The sequence below is a fragment of the Cinclus cinclus genome, chromosome 17 (genome assembly GCF_963662255.1).
Source record: "Cinclus cinclus chromosome 17, bCinCin1.1, whole genome shotgun sequence".
NCBI classification, from domain to species: domain Eukaryota; kingdom Metazoa; phylum Chordata; class Aves; order Passeriformes; family Cinclidae; genus Cinclus; species Cinclus cinclus.
The window spans coordinates 2,668,634-2,687,741 of record NC_085062.1 but is presented as its reverse complement, the minus strand read 5'-3'; the positions used below and the strand labels follow the sequence as shown (position 1 = coordinate 2,687,741).

The 19,108-nt window shown below is 45.9% G+C and overlaps 4 protein-coding genes and 1 long non-coding RNA gene across 8 annotated transcripts; 3 read left to right on the top strand and 2 right to left on the bottom strand.

Annotated features, from left to right (window-relative positions):
- Nucleotides 1-159: 159 nt before the first annotated feature.
- LOC134051029 (uncharacterized) lies at nt 160-8,162 on the top strand. Of its 2 annotated transcripts, none has more exons than XR_009933750.1 (3): nt 160-629; nt 733-885; nt 8,128-8,162. It is a non-coding gene; the product is annotated as an uncharacterized LOC134051029 (long non-coding RNA). The 2 variants fall into 2 exon arrangements; XR_009933751.1 differs by lacking the exon at nt 8,128-8,162 and adding an exon at nt 7,616-7,645.
- ARPC3 (actin related protein 2/3 complex subunit 3) lies at nt 1,401-6,636 on the bottom strand. The gene is made up of 7 exons (XM_062504507.1): nt 6,085-6,636; nt 4,924-5,023; nt 3,843-3,919; nt 3,510-3,578; nt 3,119-3,245; nt 2,705-2,799; nt 1,401-1,920 (listed from the first exon to the last, which is right to left on the bottom strand). The coding sequence occupies exons 1-7, from the start codon at nt 6,634-6,636 to the stop codon at nt 1,858-1,860; spliced, it is 1,083 nt and encodes a 360-aa protein (XP_062360491.1). The 3' UTR covers nt 1,401-1,857.
- On the bottom strand, nt 6,960-10,923 carry GPN3 (GPN-loop GTPase 3). 2 transcript variants are annotated; one of them, XM_062504523.1, is made up of 8 exons: nt 10,865-10,923; nt 10,680-10,788; nt 9,770-9,937; nt 9,235-9,359; nt 8,466-8,581; nt 8,069-8,165; nt 7,595-7,723; nt 6,960-7,203 (listed from the first exon to the last, which is right to left on the bottom strand). In XM_062504523.1, the coding sequence occupies exons 1-8, from the start codon at nt 10,910-10,912 to the stop codon at nt 7,141-7,143; spliced, it is 855 nt and encodes a 284-aa protein (XP_062360507.1). In that variant the 5' UTR covers nt 10,913-10,923; the 3' UTR covers nt 6,960-7,140. The 2 variants fall into 2 exon arrangements, with proteins under 2 accessions (XP_062360507.1, XP_062360506.1); XM_062504522.1 differs by having other exon boundaries at nt 10,680-10,786; nt 10,842-10,913.
- Nucleotides 10,911-11,579, top strand: LOC134051109 (uncharacterized). Its single transcript, XM_062504659.1, has one exon. The coding sequence runs from the start codon at nt 10,911-10,913 to the stop codon at nt 11,577-11,579; it is 669 nt and encodes a 222-aa protein (XP_062360643.1).
- DENR (density regulated re-initiation and release factor) lies at nt 11,056-17,960 on the top strand. 2 transcript variants are annotated; one of them, XM_062504286.1, is made up of 8 exons: nt 11,056-11,332; nt 12,237-12,351; nt 13,097-13,116; nt 13,233-13,317; nt 13,942-14,031; nt 16,049-16,165; nt 16,628-16,767; nt 17,426-17,960. In XM_062504286.1, the coding sequence occupies exons 2-8, from the start codon at nt 12,246-12,248 to the stop codon at nt 17,468-17,470; spliced, it is 603 nt and encodes a 200-aa protein (XP_062360270.1). In that variant the 5' UTR covers nt 11,056-11,332; nt 12,237-12,245; the 3' UTR covers nt 17,471-17,960. The 2 variants fall into 2 exon arrangements, with proteins under 2 accessions (XP_062360270.1, XP_062360271.1); XM_062504287.1 differs by lacking the exon at nt 11,056-11,332 and adding an exon at nt 11,862-11,885.
- The last annotated feature ends 1,148 nt before the right edge of the window (nt 17,961-19,108 follow it).

The window sequence follows — 19,108 nt, the reverse complement described above, 5'->3', positions numbered from 1 at the left end:
CTGCCGCCGCCCGCCGCCACTCCAAAATGGCGCCACCGAGGGGTCCTCGCGTGCCGCCGCCTGCAGGCGGCCGAGGCATTGCCTGCGCGGCCCAACAGGCGCGCGGAGGGCAGCCCCCCACGAGGACCCCCCCGCGGCGGCGGCGGCGGGAGCGGGCGTGAGGGGAGAGCGGGGGCCGGGCCGGCTGCCCTGGGGGTGCTCTGGTGCAAGACGCGCATTCCCCGCGCCTCCACGGCTCCGAGTCCGCCCCTTGTCCTTCTGTCAATACGCTGGTGGTTGCTGCAGCTAAATTTGATTGAGGTCTCCGAGATAATGACGCTCCTGCCTATAAAAATTGGTAATGGAGGAGAAAGACCTTCCAAAACCTGCATTGCTTCTGGGAAGAAGAAAGGCCTACCGTTAACCAGGCCCACCGTTAACTACAAGGATAGACTGAGACGCGAATCATAAACTTTATTTCCCCCACCTTTATTACAAAAGCATTTTAAAACGTGCCTATCCTATTCCTAAAAATTGAATATGAGAACTTTCAGTTCGGACATGCCATCACTGCTACTGGGAGAGGAACACAGCTCTCAGCAGACAAATACACCGGGCAGCAAAACATCACCAGCACTGGGCTTCTTCAGGTAACACTAAAAGTGTGTTGGTGCTGTGTGGTGACTGTGACATGAGTCCTGCCATGAAGGAACAAAGCCTGAATAAACTAAAAGTAGATTTGTGTTCTTCCAGAAATCAGAACAGCCGCTTTTTACCAGTTTGTGAGTGTTTGAATGCGCCATCGGAAAGGCAGCCACAGACCCGGCTGTGTGGGATCTGCCTATGTTACCCTGTGAAGGCATTTCAGGAGCACAGCTCTGCGGAGACAGACTGCTAAATAAACAGGTAAATAGCTGCAAACTGCAGGCCCTCTATTAATCCCAGTTTTCAGTGAGAATTATTCACTTCCTACTGATGAATGTTACACAGTAGTCGTGGAATCACAGAATGCTTTGGGTTGGAAGGGACCTTCAAAATCATCTCTTTCCACCCATGGGCAAGAGATACCTTCCACTATCCCAGGTTGCTCCAAGCCCCATCCAACCTGGCCTTGGACACTTCCAGGGATGGGGCAGCCACAGCTTCTCAGGGTACCCTGTGCCAGGGCCTCTCCACCCTCACAGGGAAGATTTTTTTTCCCCAGAATCCAATCTAAGCCTGCCCTTTGCCAGTTCAAAGCCATTCTCCCTTCTCCTGGCACTCCAGGCTCTTGTTGGCTCCTTTCAAGTCCTGGAAGGCCATAATTAGGTCACCCCAAAGCCTTTCACTAAAAAAAGCCAAAACAAAACAAAACAACAAAAAAATAAACCAACCTCTGATTTCTTTGAAGGCTGTCCATAAGACACACAGTAGTTACCACATTAATTACAAGCAAATTTTATTGAAAACAAGGTAAAAATCACTGCACTGGACAACACAGCGTGAGAGGTCTGTTTTCCCTGGACATTATGACACCCAGACTCCAGCCAGCAGAGCAATGACACAGCTCCCCTGCCCCACAGCCAAGCCCATTTCTTCTCTTAAATACAAGCCCTGTTTTAAATGCTGTAGCCACGATTACAAAGCAGCTTGCATCTGAAACAGCACATTAGAAATCACTTATTAAGCACCAGCTTAATAATATTTGCTTACACAACTTCTCTTTTTGCTTTCCCTCCCTCTATCACTCATTGACAGGTTTGGTTTTTTTCTTTCTTTTTTTTTTTTTTTTAGACTTCATAAGCACTTAATTCTTCCTTGGTACAAAATGTATCCAAAACAAAGGCAAAAGACTTGAACATCTTGCTGTGGAAATGCTTAAAGTTGTTGCACTTTGCTTCACTGCCCAGGGCCTGAGAGACTCTTGTTCATGAACTGCCTCTTCACAAAGCAGATCCACCACTGCAGAGGGAAGTACAGAGTCAGAAAATCTGCAGAAGTGGTTTCCATTGATTTTAAAGTATTCAGTTGCTGACACACAACAAATATTAAGAATCCAGTTTTTCACATAGTTTTCCACACTGCTTTCTACTAGAGTTGAGGTGAACAAGACAATAGGAATGGACACAACGAGTTCATATCACAGGACTTTGAATGAAAATGCAAAATTCTACTTTCTCTTATTTTACTTTTATTATATTTTATCCCAATACAATCATAAATGAGGGATGCACCGGGAAGATATGTCTTTGAAACTAAATTAGCCAAAGTAGTTTCAATATTAAATGGAGTCACATTTGCACATAAAACATGTGAACACTCAGGAGGTGACTCATTCACTGATTAGTGATTTTTTTTCCATCTGGATATGAGGTAAAACAATAGACTTCAAAGCAGCTCTCAAATCAGAGCTGCCTGGGAAGAGAAACAACACCTCTCGTGCTTGTGAACTCCATTTCCAACCCCAGCCAAGAGCAAATGTGCAGTACTTTGAAGAGCTGAACCAGACACCTCTTATTACTGCCCTGTTTTTGAAACTAACCCAAACTGGCATTCACTGTCATATAGCATTAGATTAAATTTATTGATAACTTGCAGCTGCCATTTCACTGTAAAATCAGACAGGCTTGGCTGAAGTTACCCACCTCTGACCCTCACCCCATCACCTCACTTCCCTCCACACGTGGCTGAGAAAACACCCCCAGCCTCTCATTAACTCTGTGGTGATGGCACACTGAGCTCTTACCTTGCTTGGCTTGTCACTCTGAGGATCAAACACTTTGTCACAGAGGCGAAGGCCAGTTTCTTGCCTCAGCTGCTGCAGGTAGGCCCTCATCACCTCTGAAAGCAGCACAGCAAAACCAGGGTAAACTGGGCAGCACTAACTCAAACTGCATTTAACTGGAGCCATCAGACATCACTGCTTAAAGCAGAGAGGGAGTTTCACATCTGCAGGGACTCTCAGCTGGCTGAGCTGATTTGCCCAATTTATCTATGGAACCAGGAGAATCCCCAAGGTCAGAAAATCCAGCTTGTGCTGCCCTCGGAAGACAGACTGCAGATTTAGAAGCTTTAGGTTTAACAGTAAGTTTTTTAACTGCAGTCACAACAATGCAGTTAATAAAGTGTGACCCTCAGAGGGGCCCTGGGTCAGCCTTACCTTCCTCCTGCTTGTTGGCAGGTTTGGCATAAATGGCGTTAAGGGGAAAGCCAGGCTCCCCTGGGATTGGGAAGTTAGTGATTCCTAGTGTGTACATTTCCTTCTCTCCCTGGCCTTTGGAGTTACACTGGAAGAATCAGGCAAACAAGGGGTTAGCAGTCATGAACAAAAGCTCACAGAGCATTAGACTCAAATATTTTACAAATCTGGAACATGAAAACTCATCAAGAAGTGCAACACAGCACATCCACAGCACAGCCTCAGAGTATTTGAGGCTCTGACAACTGGGACTGGGGTGAACAGGATTACTTGTTCCCTTGGAAGGAGAATATCAGGAAATCCTTTCCTCAGAACAGACTTTCCCACCTGCACAGAAATTGAGTTTTCTTACCTTTTGCAGCTTTTTCAGGCACTCAGAAATGTAGAGAGTCACATAGATCAGTGTTCTGTCAGCCTCATTCTGCAAAACAAGAGCAGGAACTCTTAGATTACAGGACTTTGTGGAACTGATAAAGCCTGAAACAGGAATTAATTCAAGCCATTTTGGGCTATAGTTTCCCCATGAGAGAGAGATTTCCAATTCATGACATTTACCCAACTTTAAAGATTAAGTGGAAGGGGAGTTTTTGTGATCTTCTAGAATTACTTCCTTGAAAATAAAATTTATATTCACAGCACCAACCCTCCAAAGAACTAGAATATTCTCAGTATCTCAAAAAATTACCTTAATTTCGTAGTTTTTGAAGAAAACATTAGCTTTGAAGTAGTAGATGGCTTCATCTATAATATCTGTGTCCTTAGCTAATAAAAAAAGAGATACAGAGTTAAGCAGTGCACCGTTACACTACATTTGTCATAACTTTTACTCACTGAAATACATAAATAAGGACTATTGCAAAAGCAAAACTGTGGTATTTACTAAAAGCAGAAGTCGGCACCATGTAACAGAAAACTTCAGAAACACCCTGAGTTCAGACTGTAATATTTCAGCTTCCTACTCCCTTCTCCTTCCCCTGTGATATGTCACTTCACAGACAGCAGCAATTCAGCATTTCCTCGCTTTTCTACCACTTTTGAGTAACTCATCAGAGTTTTAACATCATAAAAGGATAGAAAAAATAGTTTTTGGAGAGAGCATACCAGCACAATCACTCAAGTTCCATTATCCTCTTCAAGTAAAGGAGGGGAGCAGAACACAGTGACAATCTGACTTCTGCTACCATCCAACACTGCTTCGATCCAGAAACACTTCATTTACACTTCCCTGTTCAAACTGAACTGCCACATTTCTGGGGAATACCATGCCTGGGAAATTGAAGGGGAATCTGTACCCAGCCCCCTGTGAGCCCTGCCCTGTGCCTGGAACTTCATTTCAGCTCTTGAAGCTCCACACCTTTAAGTGCTGCTGTCCCTCAGAGCAGCTGAGCGTGGCTGGCCGCAGCCCAAAGCACGAGTTCTCTACAGCTAAACCCCCACTTCCTCTGACACAGAGGCCTCACTGCACCACAGCCTCCTCCAAACCCTGCTCAGGAGCACAGGCAGACACAGGGGGAAGCACCAGAACAGCAGCCAGAGCCTTGGATTACTGAAACTAATTTAGCAGAACAAGGAGCACAATTATCTGTGTGTAATTATTTTCTACAATTTGCACAACGAAAGTAGTTGAAAACTTTCCTCCTCTCTAAACTGCAAAGCCTTCCATTTCCCACTGGTGACTCTTCCTGCCACTCTTGCTGAGGCTGGCTTAGAGCAACCCCTGAGATGATGAGTTACATCCAGTAATTCAGGGATTATTATAAACTTACTTTCTCGAGGTGCTGGGCCCTTGAACTGGCTTCTGATGGGTAACAGTGCCATGTTCCCAATTAGCTTGGTGTCTGAGTCCATTAAAGTGGAGTGGTAAGCCTAGAGACAGGGAGAGCTGGTTATTGATCTGACTGAAAATAGACATGTCCATATCCAAACACATGTCCCCCCCTGTCTTCATCAAACAGGAGTCACAGCCCAGTTCATTATGATGCTTCCAGCATTTTTTCCTTGCACAAACAATTGCTATTTTCTGTTTAGCTCTTGGTGCCATTCTGGTGAATGCCAGGAAAGCACCACCACTGCCACCACTTGCAGTCACAGTGGTGGGAGATGGGAGAAAATCCATGTTGTTGTTCTGCAGGCTCAGTTCATCCCCAGGCTGCCTGACCTCATCCTGGCAGCACCAAGGGGTAACAGCCCCACTCACCTTCCTGAGTTTTGGGCCATTGCACTGATTGATAGTTGGTCATTAAAAATATATATAATTTATTTCCATGTTTGGCTATTAATAGTAGATAATTATAAATAAAGCCAGGCTTAAAGCAGAAAAACAAAAATAAACAAAAACAAACAAACAAACAAAAACCACTAACAAAACTGATTTAAGTATAAAACAAACCAGCTTTCTGCATATAACAAATTCTTCCTGGAAAACCTATTTTAAACAACCAGCGAATTTAGTTTTAGGCACTTTCCAAACGTTTCCTGGGTGCTGTGCCAGGCCACTGGGAATCTCTCACCTCTTTTGTGGGGGGCAGAGGAGGATGTGACTGGGGGAGGCTGGGTGTAAAAAGCAGTTTATTTCACTGAGGGGAAGATGGTGTGAACAAAGCCCTGCTGTGACCGCCCTCTCCCCCGCTGCTGCCGGGGCTCGCACCCTCCCGGCTGCGGGTGGATCCGTGGCAGGGGGAGGAGGAAGAAGAGGAAGGCGCTGGCCTTGCAGCAGCCACCCATAATGAACCATTCCCCGCTCTCAGCAGCGCTCCCCGCAGCTGCAGCCCCTGTTTCCCCTGGCAGTGCCCGCAGCAGAGCCCCTTCCCCGCCCGGGATCGCCCCCGCCGCGCCCGGCCCGGCCCGGCCCGGCCCCGCCGCCCCTCGCCCTCCTGCCCGCGCTGCCGCCGCCGGGGCCGAGCAGCGCCGGGCGCGGAGCCGCTCACCGGCATCTCGAAGGGCAGGAGGCGGCTCGGCGGGGCCGGGCGGGAGGGGAACGGGGCGAACCGGCCAGGAAAGCGGGCACAGAGCTTCCTCCTCCGCCTACGCTGCAGGAAATGAGGCAGCGGCAGAGGCGGTGCGAGGAGGGGAAGCGGGAGCCGCGCACCGCCCCGGAGGCAACGCGCCGGGAAGGGATCCCGGGAAGTATCGCTGTGCCCGGGTGCTGCCCGTACGGGGAAAGGGCCACGGAGAGGAACTGCTCTACCAGGGCACTGCCGGCACCGGGAGGGGATCCCGAGAGGCAGAGTTCTTGTCAGGCTTGGGGAAGGGGTTCCGGGATGCTTCGCTCGCAGCTGGTTTTCTCTCCTGTGAGTTTCCAGCACGGCCCGGCCGGCGGCACGGGGCACTTCGTGCAAGGAAGCACAAAATGGGTCCAAACGTGCTGTGTTCAGAAAGATAAAATATTGTAAGGTGCACTCTCCCGTTGCTACCAAGCCATTACCTTCCCCGTGACCCAGCGTTGCTGAATTTGTCACCTGGTATCTGACTCTCGGCATGAGTCAGGGAGACAAAATGGGGAGATCTGGAAGGTGAGTCACAATAATTCAACTGCAGGGCTGGGGTTTATCCTTTCAACACGCCCTAAGCATGGCCCCTCCCAATGGCAGGTTGGAGGTGAAGTAAACCACAGAAGTTTCCCCAACTTCTGAATGGTTTAATTCAGCCAGATCAAGACCTGCCACACAGAGATTTTTCAGAGCCCTTTTCCTCTAGATATGCAGGATTTGCTGGTCTGTTGAACCTCTTGCCCAGTTCTGGCTCTGTTTTTTTTTTTATATGTACTAACACTGGCCTCTGTATTTTATAACACACACAAGCATAATAGAAAAAAAATGTTTATTAAAGTAGTTACGAGGTCATGTAACTCACTCTCCACTATAAATATTAGTTATTTTACAGATAAAATATCAAGTGGTTTTGTGTAGGGGTGGAGGGTTTTAAATTTTTTTTTTCTTTTTTACCAAAAGCGAAGTATTTTTCTCCCAGTTTGTACATGTTTTTTACTCATCCACACGATCTTGAAAGTATTCATCCACAAGAGCAGATTTATCCTCTTCACATTCCTGTAAAAAATAAAAAAAATCAGAAAAGTAAAAACCTTCCTGGGTTGAACACAGGAGTCATCCGGGGACTTTGAACTGTCATGCAGGAAAAAAAATCTTAGTAATTTCAGTGGTCCTTTCTGACATTTGAGGGTTAAAACTCTTAATTTTGAAAACCAAAGCAATACTTTTAAGCAGCCATTTGATCAATCTGTGTATGCAAGATGATATCAAAGAATTTCACTGTTATAAATAAATGAAGATGATACAAGCATTGTCACTGAAAGACTAAACATGGCTTATTTTGAACTGTACTAAGACAATTTATTAGCAAGCCAAAAAACATATTTCTATTACAACTTCTATTTTGGATACTTCCTAATTTTTCATCTTCTCACCAATGGTCCCTTACCTTTGGTTCTTTAAATTCCAGATCTTCTCCATACTGAATGGTGAAGTCTATGTGCTGCAGAACAATGTTTATACTTTCCTCATCAGAGCGATCCAAAGGCAGGAATCGAACCATACCATAGTCATCAATCTATAGAAGGATTCAAAGGATGTTAGTAGGGAAATGCAGGAAGTTAATTCTCAACTACAGCACTCTAAACCACATTTGTCTGGACTTCTAAAATACCATTTGAAGTCATACTGCAAATCAACAGCAATTCTCTGCTCAGAATATCTGGCTACCATCCTAAGTTCTACACGGTAACAAAAGCCAACTTCCAAAATTGCCACCAGAAAAGAATTCAAAGAAAATCTATTGGCTATATCAGTAGTATCAAGAATCTTATGCTAATCTGAAAAAATAAAGAGCTCAGTTAAAAGGGGCAAAAAAGTGATAGTGAATTTTAGGGTACCAGCTCAAAAGCAATATACCTACCAGTCCACATATAGATTTGGTCAGTTTTTTAAACCTTTTACTTCTCAATATATTTGTAGAATCTTCAATCATAGAATACATATCTGGATCCAAGTACCTGGAGAAACAAAGTCATCATCAACACTGGAAGTCTGTCATTCATAATGACACAAAAGATCCAAGATAATTATTTACAGAAAAATCCAGAGATCTGTACAAACATGGAGCTATTCTGTTGACTCTGACTAAACTAAGCATCCTACCCAAATGTTTAAAGATGATTGTTTGAAATAAACAAAATCCATCTTCTCCCATTCCAAAAGCGTATGCTTTAATTGTGGGAAACATTAGACTGAACTTTCAGTGAACTTTTCTTCAGTATATTATACTACAGAGTAAATAATTTTTTGAAACTTACTTTTCTATTTCCTTCTTGGCTTTCTTGCTCAGTAAATCCATTTTGGTCATGACGTTAATCTGTGGAATCTCCAAAGATATCATTGCACTGAGAGCTGCCAGGATTCCAGAAATAAACTTGAAGAGGATGAAAAATTATGTATTAAAGTACATAAACACGCAGGACACTCAGCCATAGGCCAAATCTGGTAATGAATATATGGAACATGGACACAAAGCCATATGAGGAATCATTCTCTCTGCTGGAAAAAGGAGATGCCAAGTACCCCCTCAATTTTCGGAGCCTCAGATATGGATCTGCCACTGAAAAGGACATTAAGAAAACCCAAACCCTTCTTGGGGTAATTACTCCTAATGGGGAAGGTAGCCTGCTTGTTCTTGGGATCTGAGAAAGTTCTCATGGAATCACAGAAGAATTTAGGTTGGAAGGGACTTCTGGAGGTTATCTGGCTCCTACAACTGCTCAAACTGAGGCACTTCCAGGTCAGACCAGGCTGCTCTGGGGTTTGCCCAGTGAAGTTTTGACTCTATGAACATTCACTGCACAATCCCTCTGCGCCTCTCCCCGTCTGACCACTCTCACAGTGCTGGTTGTCCTTACATCCCTCTGGGATTGTCCTTGCTGCAAGCTGTGTCTGAGGCAGCTGATGACAGTAACCAGATCTCCCTGGACTTTTCAATTTTTTCCTCTGGGCAAACCCAGCTGCCTGAATGGCTCAGACTTTGTTCTTTATAAAAACGAACTTTATCAACAGATTTCAAATGGATACCTTGAAAGATTCCACCATGAACTGAGAATCCACAAGGAAGACTCCACAGACACGGAATTCCCACTGCTGCAGCTGCTCCACCAACTGTTTCATCACTGGCAGGTGCGTGTAGAGTTCAATCTGACCTGGGGCACACTCAGGATATTAACAGGCAGGAATTTGAAGCAAACAGGAAACAGTCCACAGTTATATGTAGACATAGGAATTGCAATTAAACAAAAACTGCTAAGGAAAGCACTCTTTTTAGGCAGCTCTGACTGTGTTTGGCTGAAGTGGAAAAGAAATAAAAGGGTTTTTTTTCCTCCTTTGGCCTTCAGTTAGTGTTAGTTTGCAGTTGCAACAGCTCGTGATGCTACCAAACATCTCTGCAGTCACCCAGATCAGCCCAGGACCAAATTCACTCCAGAGACACCTGGAAGTGACTGACAGCTGTTAATAGCCCAATAAAATGGGGATAATCACAGCCGTCTACAGCTAAATTTTCCAATTTGTGAATTGCTTATGAAGAGCGATACCAAAACATTGGCGTGTTTACCTGGGCAATCGAACAAAACATAGTCATCCTCCACGTGCCCGAGGCTTTCCTCCAGCCAGCTGAAGTTATTGGCAAAATATTCCATGCAAAACACCAAGCCACCATTGGGGCCAAACCTCAAGGACTCATCTTCCATGACATCGTCCACTTCTATCAGCTCGCGGATGTCTGCGAGAACACAAACATAACCAGAGCCAAGAAATGAACTCTGCAGGCAGTTCAACAGCTGAGAAAACCAACACGACTTTACAGCAGTGCTGGGTGTAGGGGGACCTCCCTGGCACAGGCACAGCCAGCAGCCAAACAAAACAGGTTATGTTCATGAAACTTACACAAATGCCTCAATTCCCCAAATAAATATATGCTAAATACTTCCCAGGACTTATCTGGGGGAAGTTCTTTTGAGGGTTCCTGGTGATTGTCTGGGAAACATCTCATTCCCCAGATTTCCCTCTTATGGTCCTGGATCTTCTAATGAATCTCTTCTGGAAGTATCTCAGAGATGTGGCCAGGTCAAGATGCACTTTTCTTACAATCTTTGTTCAGACACAAACACTGTTGTTGTTCTCAAAACTGAGCTATCTGCCAGTGCATATCAATCACGGGTACAGGTAAATACAGGGATTAAGCACGACCTGGCACAAGGAGTAGGGACAGTGACTGATGAAGGGAGTTATCCCTATTACAAGACTGCATTAATCTCTGACGTAGGCACCGCGTACTATTTGGTACCGGTCTAGAATTATTCACTGACACAAGGCTCATACGCTATTCTGTTAAAATGATTTCCCAGCATCTTCCCCCACTGCTGCATGGGCTTCGTTTTAGAACAACAGAACTCGTCCGTAGCACGCCCACGGAGCTCCTGGAGCCCAGCCGCGCCCGGGGCTGCCCGGGGACCGCCGCTCACCTGCCATCACGGGGTAGCTGAACAGCTCGGCCGCCGGGTCCAGGTTCACCACCTGCACGGCGCGGCCCAGCGCCTCGCAGTGCTGCAGCATGGTGGAGCAGTACGTGCTCTGCAAGGCACACACGGCCGTCAGGAGCCGTCAGCAGGCTCCCACCGCCCCACGCTCCCCGCCGTTCCCCGCTCACCTTCCCGCTGCCCGCCGGGCCCATCACCAGCTGCGCGTAGCGGGGCATGGCGGCGGAGGCCCGGCGGGAAATGGCCGCTGCGGCGCCCCGTAGTTCGGCTGAACGCGTGACGGCTCAAGGCGTGGCAGTGCCCGCCGCGGTACGGCGAGCCGGCGGGGTCACGCCGTGCACGCCCCTCTCGCGAGACGGCGGCGCTGGGGCGGGCGCACGTGCGCGCGCGGTGAGGGACCGGGACCCGCCGCGGCCCGAGGGGCCTCCGGTAACACTGACGCCGCCCCCCGGGTCCCCCCGCTCTGCTCAGCTCCCGCCTGGCGGCTCCCACACCCGCCCGCTCCCTTTCCTCCGGAGCCGCGGCGCTGCCGCCCCTCGCAGCGATCCCCCCCCGGTGCTTGCACCGAGCATCCTCCCGGCTCCCTCCTTGCCGTCAGCCCCGGCACCGCCCCGCCCTGCGAGCCCGCCCCTCATCAGGTACCCGAACTGCATCCCCTCGGCTCCCCCAATCCCCTCAGTTCTGCTCCCACAAATCCCCCCCAGCTGCCCCCGTCGCACCGTGTCCGTGATCCCCACGGTGTCCGGTGTCCCACACCCGCCCTCACTTTTGCTCCCTGACCACCCAACACCGCCCCCGCGCTTATTTGGGGTGTTCACGAACACCCCAGCATCATCACACCCGCCCTGTGCCCATCTACCGGCTGTCCTTGTCCCCTTTCCCTGAATCCACCCCCTCTGGAATTTTCCTTCAGCATTCCTCACTGCTCGGTACAACATCCGAAGCTCCCTCATACATATCCTGGTTGTTCTCATTCGTCCTGGGGATTTTGTGTGTGTTCCAAACTCTTTCCTTGTTGACTCCTGTCTTCTAAATCCCTTGCTTGAAAAGGTCTGTCTAAACCACCATTAAATCCATTAGTGGCTTGAGTTTGCTTTCCTTTTTTTTATGCTGTTTGTTTCCCTAGTGTTCTTGGATCAGACTGGGACTCTTCAGGCACCGATTTAAATTTCCTTTGCTAATATGCGAGAGGTACCTGCCCCCAGTGCCCCCACTGTTCGTGTGCCACTGCTGATACTTCACGTAGTCCTTAACCCAGTGTGTTCTGTAATTCCATGAGGGTTTCTGAAAGGTCTTTCTTCATTTTGTGGTACTTTGGCTTCTTTCCCCTTATGTGTTGGAATTCCAATCCTGCTTGATGTTCTTTGTAGCAGTTTTCCCCTTGTTTTCGTTATTTTTGACTCCCATTTTCTTCTCCCTGATCTCTTACCCTCTTCTGACACTCGCACCTATTTCCTCTGGGATTCTTGTTGAGTTGGGAGGGACGTGACTGCCTTAAAACCCAGACTTTGGGTCCTGATTCTCTCACCCTGTGCCCTCCAGGCCTGTGACATGGCCACAGATGTGGCTGAGCCGGTGGTCCCTGACTGCAGAGGGGACAGCAGGAGCGGTGCCAGGTCCGACTCCGATTATCCCCTGCGGGTCCTGTACTGTGGAGGCAAGTCCTGGGAGCTTCCTGGGTGTGAAAGGAGTGGGAGCACAGATCTCTTCCTGCAGGAAGCCACTAAAGCCGTTAGCACAGAAAAGGCCTCCCAGCATTAGCATGATAGCGAGAAATGGAATACATTAAATTGCTGGATTGTGTTTTAGGAGTATTCCTTGCTCGTTCTGCTTGTAGTTACGTAGTGGGTGGAATTTAAAGAGAAGTAAACTTGACAGGTGTGGTTTTAGATAGGAATGTCATTTTGCTTCAGGCTGGAATACAGTTGCAGGGCAGTAGCAAACAGCCCTGTTGTGTGTGAAAGTCTGCACAGTTGGTTTGGGTGTCACCTCTTTGGGACATTGGCAGCTCTTGGAGAAAGGAAAGCTGACCAAACCACCTGGTACTTTGTTCAGTGTCTCTTTTTCCCTCAGGTAGATGTGGTGTTTTGTTCTGTAGCTTTTCCCAACCTTGGGCATCTCCTCCCCTTCCCTCAGTGACTGGCAGCTCTTGCTGTGATGGTTTTATACTAATGCAGAGCGTGTGAGCACAGGTCTAATGAGAGAGGAATTTAAATGTGGAGTGGCAACAATAAAGAAATGTTTTTGAGTCAGTGTGTGGTTATAACCAGAAGTTAGGTAAGAACTTATCCCTAGCTTTAAAACACCATTTAGAATTTAATTACTACGGCTGTAAGTAAAAAGGTTAAAAATAAAAAATCCCTTTTGTAAAGTGTTCTTGTTTTTCTCCCTTCTTTCTCCAGTCTGTTCGTTGCCAACAGAGGTGAGTTAATTTTTTGTTGTCCAAATTTCCTTCTGTCCTGTCATGCCCTATTTTGGTGTATTTGTGATGTATTTTGTCATTCCTCCACTAACAACATTCATATGGCTTTTCTCCAGTACTGTGAATACATGCCTGATGTGACTAAATGCAGACAATGGTTAGAAAAAAATTTTCCAGATGAGTTTGCAAAACTTACAGTAGGTAAGAGTATTTTCTATTTTCTAACTGATATGTATCCTTGGACCTATTTAGAGATATCTGAGCTTGTCCAGTTCTTTCCTTTTCCTCCTGTATCACGTGAAAGTAAATGCTTTAGATGCTGTGAAATAGGTTTTATTATGTCAGAAAACACTACATAACCATTGCATAGTTTCATTAATAATATTTGAGCTTTCTTAGAGTTCCTGCCATAAACAGTCATCCATGCACTTGTTTCACAAGTGTCTCACATCCGAGTCAGTTTATTGGATTTTATTTCTGTCCAGTCTGCAGTGGATGGCTGGAGGAAAGGTCATTAATAATGCAGGACTTACTTGTTTGCATTTGGGATTTCATTATTAACATTATAATTAATTTCTGTCTCTATACACAAGAGCCTTTATTGAAATTGTCACTGCAAATTTGAGCTGAGGCTTTTCTAGAGTCTAATTTGCATAAATACTATAATGAAGATGTAACATGCATCAGTCAAAAGGCTGCTGCACTTCAGCATAGTTTACTAATTTAGGAGAATATCACTTTACCTTATTTTCTGTTCCTGTAAGGCTGTGGGTGTCTGACCACTAATTTTCTTTTTTCCCCTCTTTCCTTTCTGCTGCATTTAAGAAAATTCACCTAAACAGGAATCTGGGGTTGGAGAAGGCCAAGGAAATGTGGGAGGAGGAGAAGAAGAGGAGAAGAAGAAGCAAAAGAGAGGCAAGGTCTAAATAGTTGATTGTGGTCTAAATAATTGATTGATTTAAAAGAGTTTGGGGCATCCCTTTCTCACCTGCTGGTCTGGACCAGGGCACAAATTCCTTGCGTTTTGGTGGTGAGCTCTTCACAGAACATAGGGAATATTTTCCTCCCTGTGGTCTGTGCCAGTGGAAATGTTGGACAGGAGGGGCAGGCAGGGAAAGGTGACCTGCCTCCTGTGCCCCATTGTTCCTGTCACCACTGTCACAGTCAGGGAGCAATTCCTCCCAACCTGAAATCAGCTGGCATTTCTCCCGGAATGCTCTGCCCTGTTGAGCAGCACTTCATGGGCTGCTTGCAGAGTGGAACAAAGGTTCTTCCCTCTGTTAATGCCTCATGACTCTGCTTTTGCCTTCGTTCCTTACCTCTCTGTATTCATACAACAGGATTTGGTTTTATGCTTTTAAATCTATTACCTGTGTCTCCATTAGCAGCTGTGTCTCTTCCCAGCAGTATTAATGAAAAACATTTTCAAAACCCAATTTTGGAAGATAAAAAGTTACGTGGAGCAATTTAAACACACTTTTATCTTCAATCATTGGAGCTCTTTCTGCTGAATTAATTAACATACTTTCCACCATAAATCAGAGTGCTGGAGCTGTTAATATGCATTTGCCTGTGCAGTGTCAGTTGTGTGTAATGCTCCAGAAATTACAGTTAATACCCACTAAGATTCATATTTTATGCCACATGTATTTTTGGTTTATTTCTGGTATCTTGGCAACCAGTTTAATTTACCTCATCAGCAGGCACTGTCTAATGACAACAGTAATTCATGTTCTGTAACTTGGATGCTTTTCCCAGAGATTTCAGGACATTTTATTTCAAAATTAATTTGTTGTAAGGAGTGGTGTGACTAGTTTTCAGCCTGGTTTTTGGTTCTAAAATAATAGTGCTTAAAATATTTAGTGATTTTCTCCTAGAATCTATAGTTTCATGAGCACTTACAGTATGGTGTTAAGTAGGATAGTGTAAGAGTGACCATAAGAATGTGAGGGAAAACAAGCACAAACTTCATAAGACGCTGCAGAAACTCACTGAAGAAAATTTAAGGCAGAAATTTATTGTCTTAAAATTATCAGACACCAGTTTATAATAAAACAAAATTGAAAGTTCTCTGTGTTAGTAACAGTCACAGGGGTTGGTTTACTTGTCATAAGTTCTTTAGGTTTTCATGCTGAGAAGGCTCAGAAACCTGAAACTTTGGTTGCCCTGGAATACTTTGATGACTGTACAAGAAATTAGCTGAGATCTTAATCTGCCTCGAAGAATCCTAATGAGTGGAATGTATCTCTTGCATGTTTTACTCCAACTCAGAAATGCCTGATATAAGGAGTGTTCCCACAGGCTGGCCTGGAAACAGGCACTGGGAAAGGTGGTGTTAAATGATGTGGAATTGGGCTGCTGTGGCTGGCTGCTGTCAGAGGTGTGGGGTTTGCTGCTGGCTCACATATCCATGTGTGGTCGTGCACAGAACTTGATCTGCCATTTGACCCATAAGCCCGAGGAAAGCAAGACCTTGTGGCCTCAGGGAATGGGCATGAGCAGCTTGCTTTGCCTCAGACACAAAACCTGAGGATGTTAGAAGTTGTGGAAAATACCAAAGAAAAATTTGTTTCTAGGGCTATGCCCAAAGAACAATGGAAACGTAGGCTAAACACAGTGACTGGTAAAGTGTGGGGAAAAGCCCTTTTTTTGCTGATTGTAGTGGGGTCTGCTGTGCAACCTGTGCTTGAATGCACATTTGACATGTGTATTTATTGTTATTTCCCATAATACTGGAGTTTGATGACATTGGATCTTTCTCAAATAATAGTAAACCTCAGTCAATGTGCAAAATACATTTTTGTTTACCAACAGCGTTGGGGAGGTAACTGTTTGTTTGTTTGTGGGAACAAAATCTGACCATGTGTGCTTTTTCTTTGATGAACTATGACATAATTTAATTAATCATGTAACCTTATGCTCTGTTTTAAAGGTGGAAGGGGTCAGATAAAACAGAAGAAGAAGACTGTACCACAGAAAGTTACGATAGCTAAAATTCCCAGAGCAAAGAAAAAATATGTCACAAGAGTGTGTGGCCTCGCCACATTTGGTGAGTTTGGGTTTTCCTGGTATTGGATGTGCCTGCCTTTAACCTCATGATACTTTTTCTGGTTGTATTCCTGTGGGAAATCTGCTTCCAGCTGTAAGATGAAAGTCCCAAGGTGCTTTTAAAGCATGTCAAAGGTACACTGACTTCCCACAGGGATAAATTATTACTGCCTGATTTTTCAAAGAAAGAGGGCTACAGGTTTTTTGAAACAGGGTGCAAACCCATGTCAACAGAATGTGTAGAGCATGTTCAGCAATTTCTACCTTGAAGCATTTGTAGATCTGTAGAGTCAAATATTTTGGGTGTAAACAACAGATTTGGCTTTCAATGGAAACTCTAGCAAAGCTTCAACTGTAAAGTGCCACTACTTTTTCAAGTTAAAACAAGATTTTGGCTTTAATAATGAGAAAATATTTTTTATGACAGCAGCTGTACTTAAATTGTCCATTTTCCCCTTGGCAGAAATCGATCTTAAGGAAGCACAAAGGTTTTTTGCTCAGAAATTTTCCTGCGGTGCCTCAGTAACAGGAGAAGATGAAATCATCATTCAGGGGGACTTCACAGATGACATTATTGATGTAATCCAGGAGAAGTGGCCTGAGGTAATAAACCCTTCTTTCTGTCAGAAAGACACACGCTTTTGCACACTAGCCTGTGACTTCCAGTGATTTTGGGAAAGGGTTTCATCTTTGGCAGCACAGTTTGGCAGACAAAAATAAAAGATCAGTTGTTGCATTCCCACCCTACAGGGAGGGAGGGAGGGAGGCATGTCAGAATAAATCCAGCTGTCAAATATCTGTGGCTTCTTTGTGACCATTTCTTAACAGTGAGCATCTCAGTAGTCTTACATTGCAATCCTATTCTTCAACACCTCTTAAAATACTGCAAAATTAAAACAAACAAAAAAGCCCCAAGCCCCACACATTTGTGCTTCAGAAGAGATCGGCTAGTGTGGGTTGGAGACTGAAATTAAAGGCTGAGAGCTGTACTTGTAAGGGTTCTCTCTGACTCTCCCTTGTCCTGGTATTTCCCAAGTGGAATTCTTTATGGTTTAACTCCATAGGCCTGTCTTTATTTCCAGCCCTGCAGGCTCAGCTGTGTCCTGTAAGCACGTGTCACTCACACAGGATTTACAGCAGGGGATCTGGAATGGTGCTGTTCACTTCTCCCACACTTCCCTACATTTACAGGGGTGCACGCTGAAGGAGGCATGTAAAAAGAAAATACTCAATTTGCTGTGTTTTGGCTTTTTCTCCCTAGGTGGATGATGACAGCATTGAAGATCTTGGAGAAGTCAAGAAGTGATAGTAGAAGACTGTCTTTATTTAATTATATGGTTTTAAATGGTATAGCAAAAGTGAGGCTTCTAAATCCATTTGCTCTGCAGTGAAACTGTGGAGAACCTGTATCCTTGGCATTCTCACTGTTCTGTGTAGGCTGCTTTTTTTTTTTTTTTTTTTTTTTGGTTGATATTTGCCAAAGTTAAATTGGGGTTCTACCATGCTTACGCATGAAGTAGATTAAATAAAATCACTGTTCCTCACTGAATAGTTTCTCATGTTTTTTACATCTGCTTTGCTCTACCTATTTTACAGGAAAATAAGAATTTGAGGCATTAAAATTTATTTTTCATCTGCTGTCCTTTCTGCTGAGCTTAACTGAATAAGGCATGTGGCTGATGTAGACACTTTTACCTCTCATTTACCTGCAGAGAATTTTAGAAATCAGAATGGAACAAATATTCTAAAGGGTTTTTAGCAACGAAAGAAAAGTGAATCCTGAAGTGGCCAGACAGCTGGGCTGAAGTGAACATTCTACATCCCTGCCAACTGAATTATTTTATTAAGTGGAAACACTGAGAAGTATGTGAATATAACTTAGAAATTTATCCTGTTTTCATAATTCCAAAGATCTAACCCTGCTTGGCTTCTAGGTGAGGCAGGTGTAATGGCTTTATGCTTTTAGGCTGCTGCTCATTCAAGAGTGGTAGTAATGGAACACAATAGTGAACATTATTCTACAGGCCATGTTAGCAGGTGGGGTGAGGTGCCAGCTTTGCTGTCTGTACTCCCAAAAACAGCCTCGAGCGTCGACTTGGTCCTTATTGTTTCCCTGTTCCATTTAATAACAGTAAATGCTCCCTGGTGGCAGAGTCCTGGAAGTGACCTGCTCCTGTCACTGCAAAACCTCGGTGACCTGAAAGCCAAGGGGGTGATGTGTCAGGCATTCTGTTCTCTTCCTGTAACGTTGCTTTTTTCGATGATTTCTATTTATAAACCATGGGTGTATCTGAAGAGAGAACTCTATTCTTGTCGTTGGAAGTAGCGTATCTCAAGAGCTGCCTGCATCTCTATAAGCCCTCCCATTTAACGCTGGACAGGGAAGTTGCTTCCAATCCGTAACGTTCCGGCCTGATTCTTACTCATCCCGTATTAACAACGTTATTAATTACCGCATTTTTCTATTAGCTCCAGCCCTGCCAGCAGAGCCCCCGGGGTGAGGCGGCCGCGGGATTCGAACCCGCAGGTGAAAGGACTCGAACCGGGAGCCCCGGGCCTCGAACCCGCGGCCCCTCCTGGGGGGTGGGAGGGGCCTCCTCCAACGGCGGGCGGGGCCGGCGGGCCGGAGGGGGCCGGGGGTAACGGGGGGTAACGGGTGGGGGGCGGCGGTACGGAGGGCAGGGGAAGCCCTTGCGCTGTGGAAGGGCCGCCCCAGCCGGGCGGGACAGCGGCGGAGCCCTGCCCGGGCACTGGAGGCCGCTCCCCGGGGGTGGTTGGTAACGTCAGGGCTACCCCCACGCACACCCCCTCAGGCCTGTGGGAGGCCTCAGGGCCGCCCCCGCCCCGTCCGCCTCAAGGCCGCTGGTGCCCCTCAGGGTCGGCGGTAACGGGGGAGTCTCCATGCTGAGCGTGACAGCCTTGAAGCGTTCCCGGTTCCACTAAT

Bases quoted from the DNA above. Each gene is read 5' to 3' on its own strand.
- DENR (XM_062504287.1), top strand. The intron at 12,352-13,096 runs GCAAGTCCTGGG...TTCTTTCTCCAG, and splicing joins GCGGGTCCTGTACTGTGGAG to TCTGTTCGTTGCCAACAGAG. The intron at 16,166-16,627 runs GTGAGTTTGGGT...TCCCCTTGGCAG, and splicing joins GTGTGGCCTCGCCACATTTG to AAATCGATCTTAAGGAAGCA.
- GPN3 (XM_062504522.1), bottom strand. From the start codon at position 10,912: ATGCCCCGCTACGCGCAGCTGGTGATGGGCCCGGCGGGCAGCGGGAAG. The intron at 9,360-9,769 runs GTAAACACGCCA...AGTGTGCCCCAG, and splicing joins TGTTTTGTTCGATTGCCCAG to GTCAGATTGAACTCTACACG. The intron at 8,166-8,465 runs GTAAGTTTCAAA...TTGTTTCTCCAG, and splicing joins GCCAAGAAGGAAATAGAAAA to GTACTTGGATCCAGATATGT.
- ARPC3 (XM_062504507.1), bottom strand. From the start codon at position 6,636: ATGCCGAGAGTCAGATACCAGGTGACAAATTCAGCAACGCTGGGTCAC. The intron at 3,920-4,923 runs GTAAGTTTATAA...TTTTTTTATTAG, and splicing joins GGGCCCAGCACCTCGAGAAA to CTAAGGACACAGATATTATA. The intron at 3,579-3,842 runs GTAATTTTTTGA...CTTGTTTTGCAG, and splicing joins TCAAAAACTACGAAATTAAG to AATGAGGCTGACAGAACACT.
- LOC134051109 (XM_062504659.1), top strand. From the start codon at position 10,911: ATGGCGGCGGAGGCCCGGCGGGAAATGGCCGCTGCGGCGCCCCGTAGT.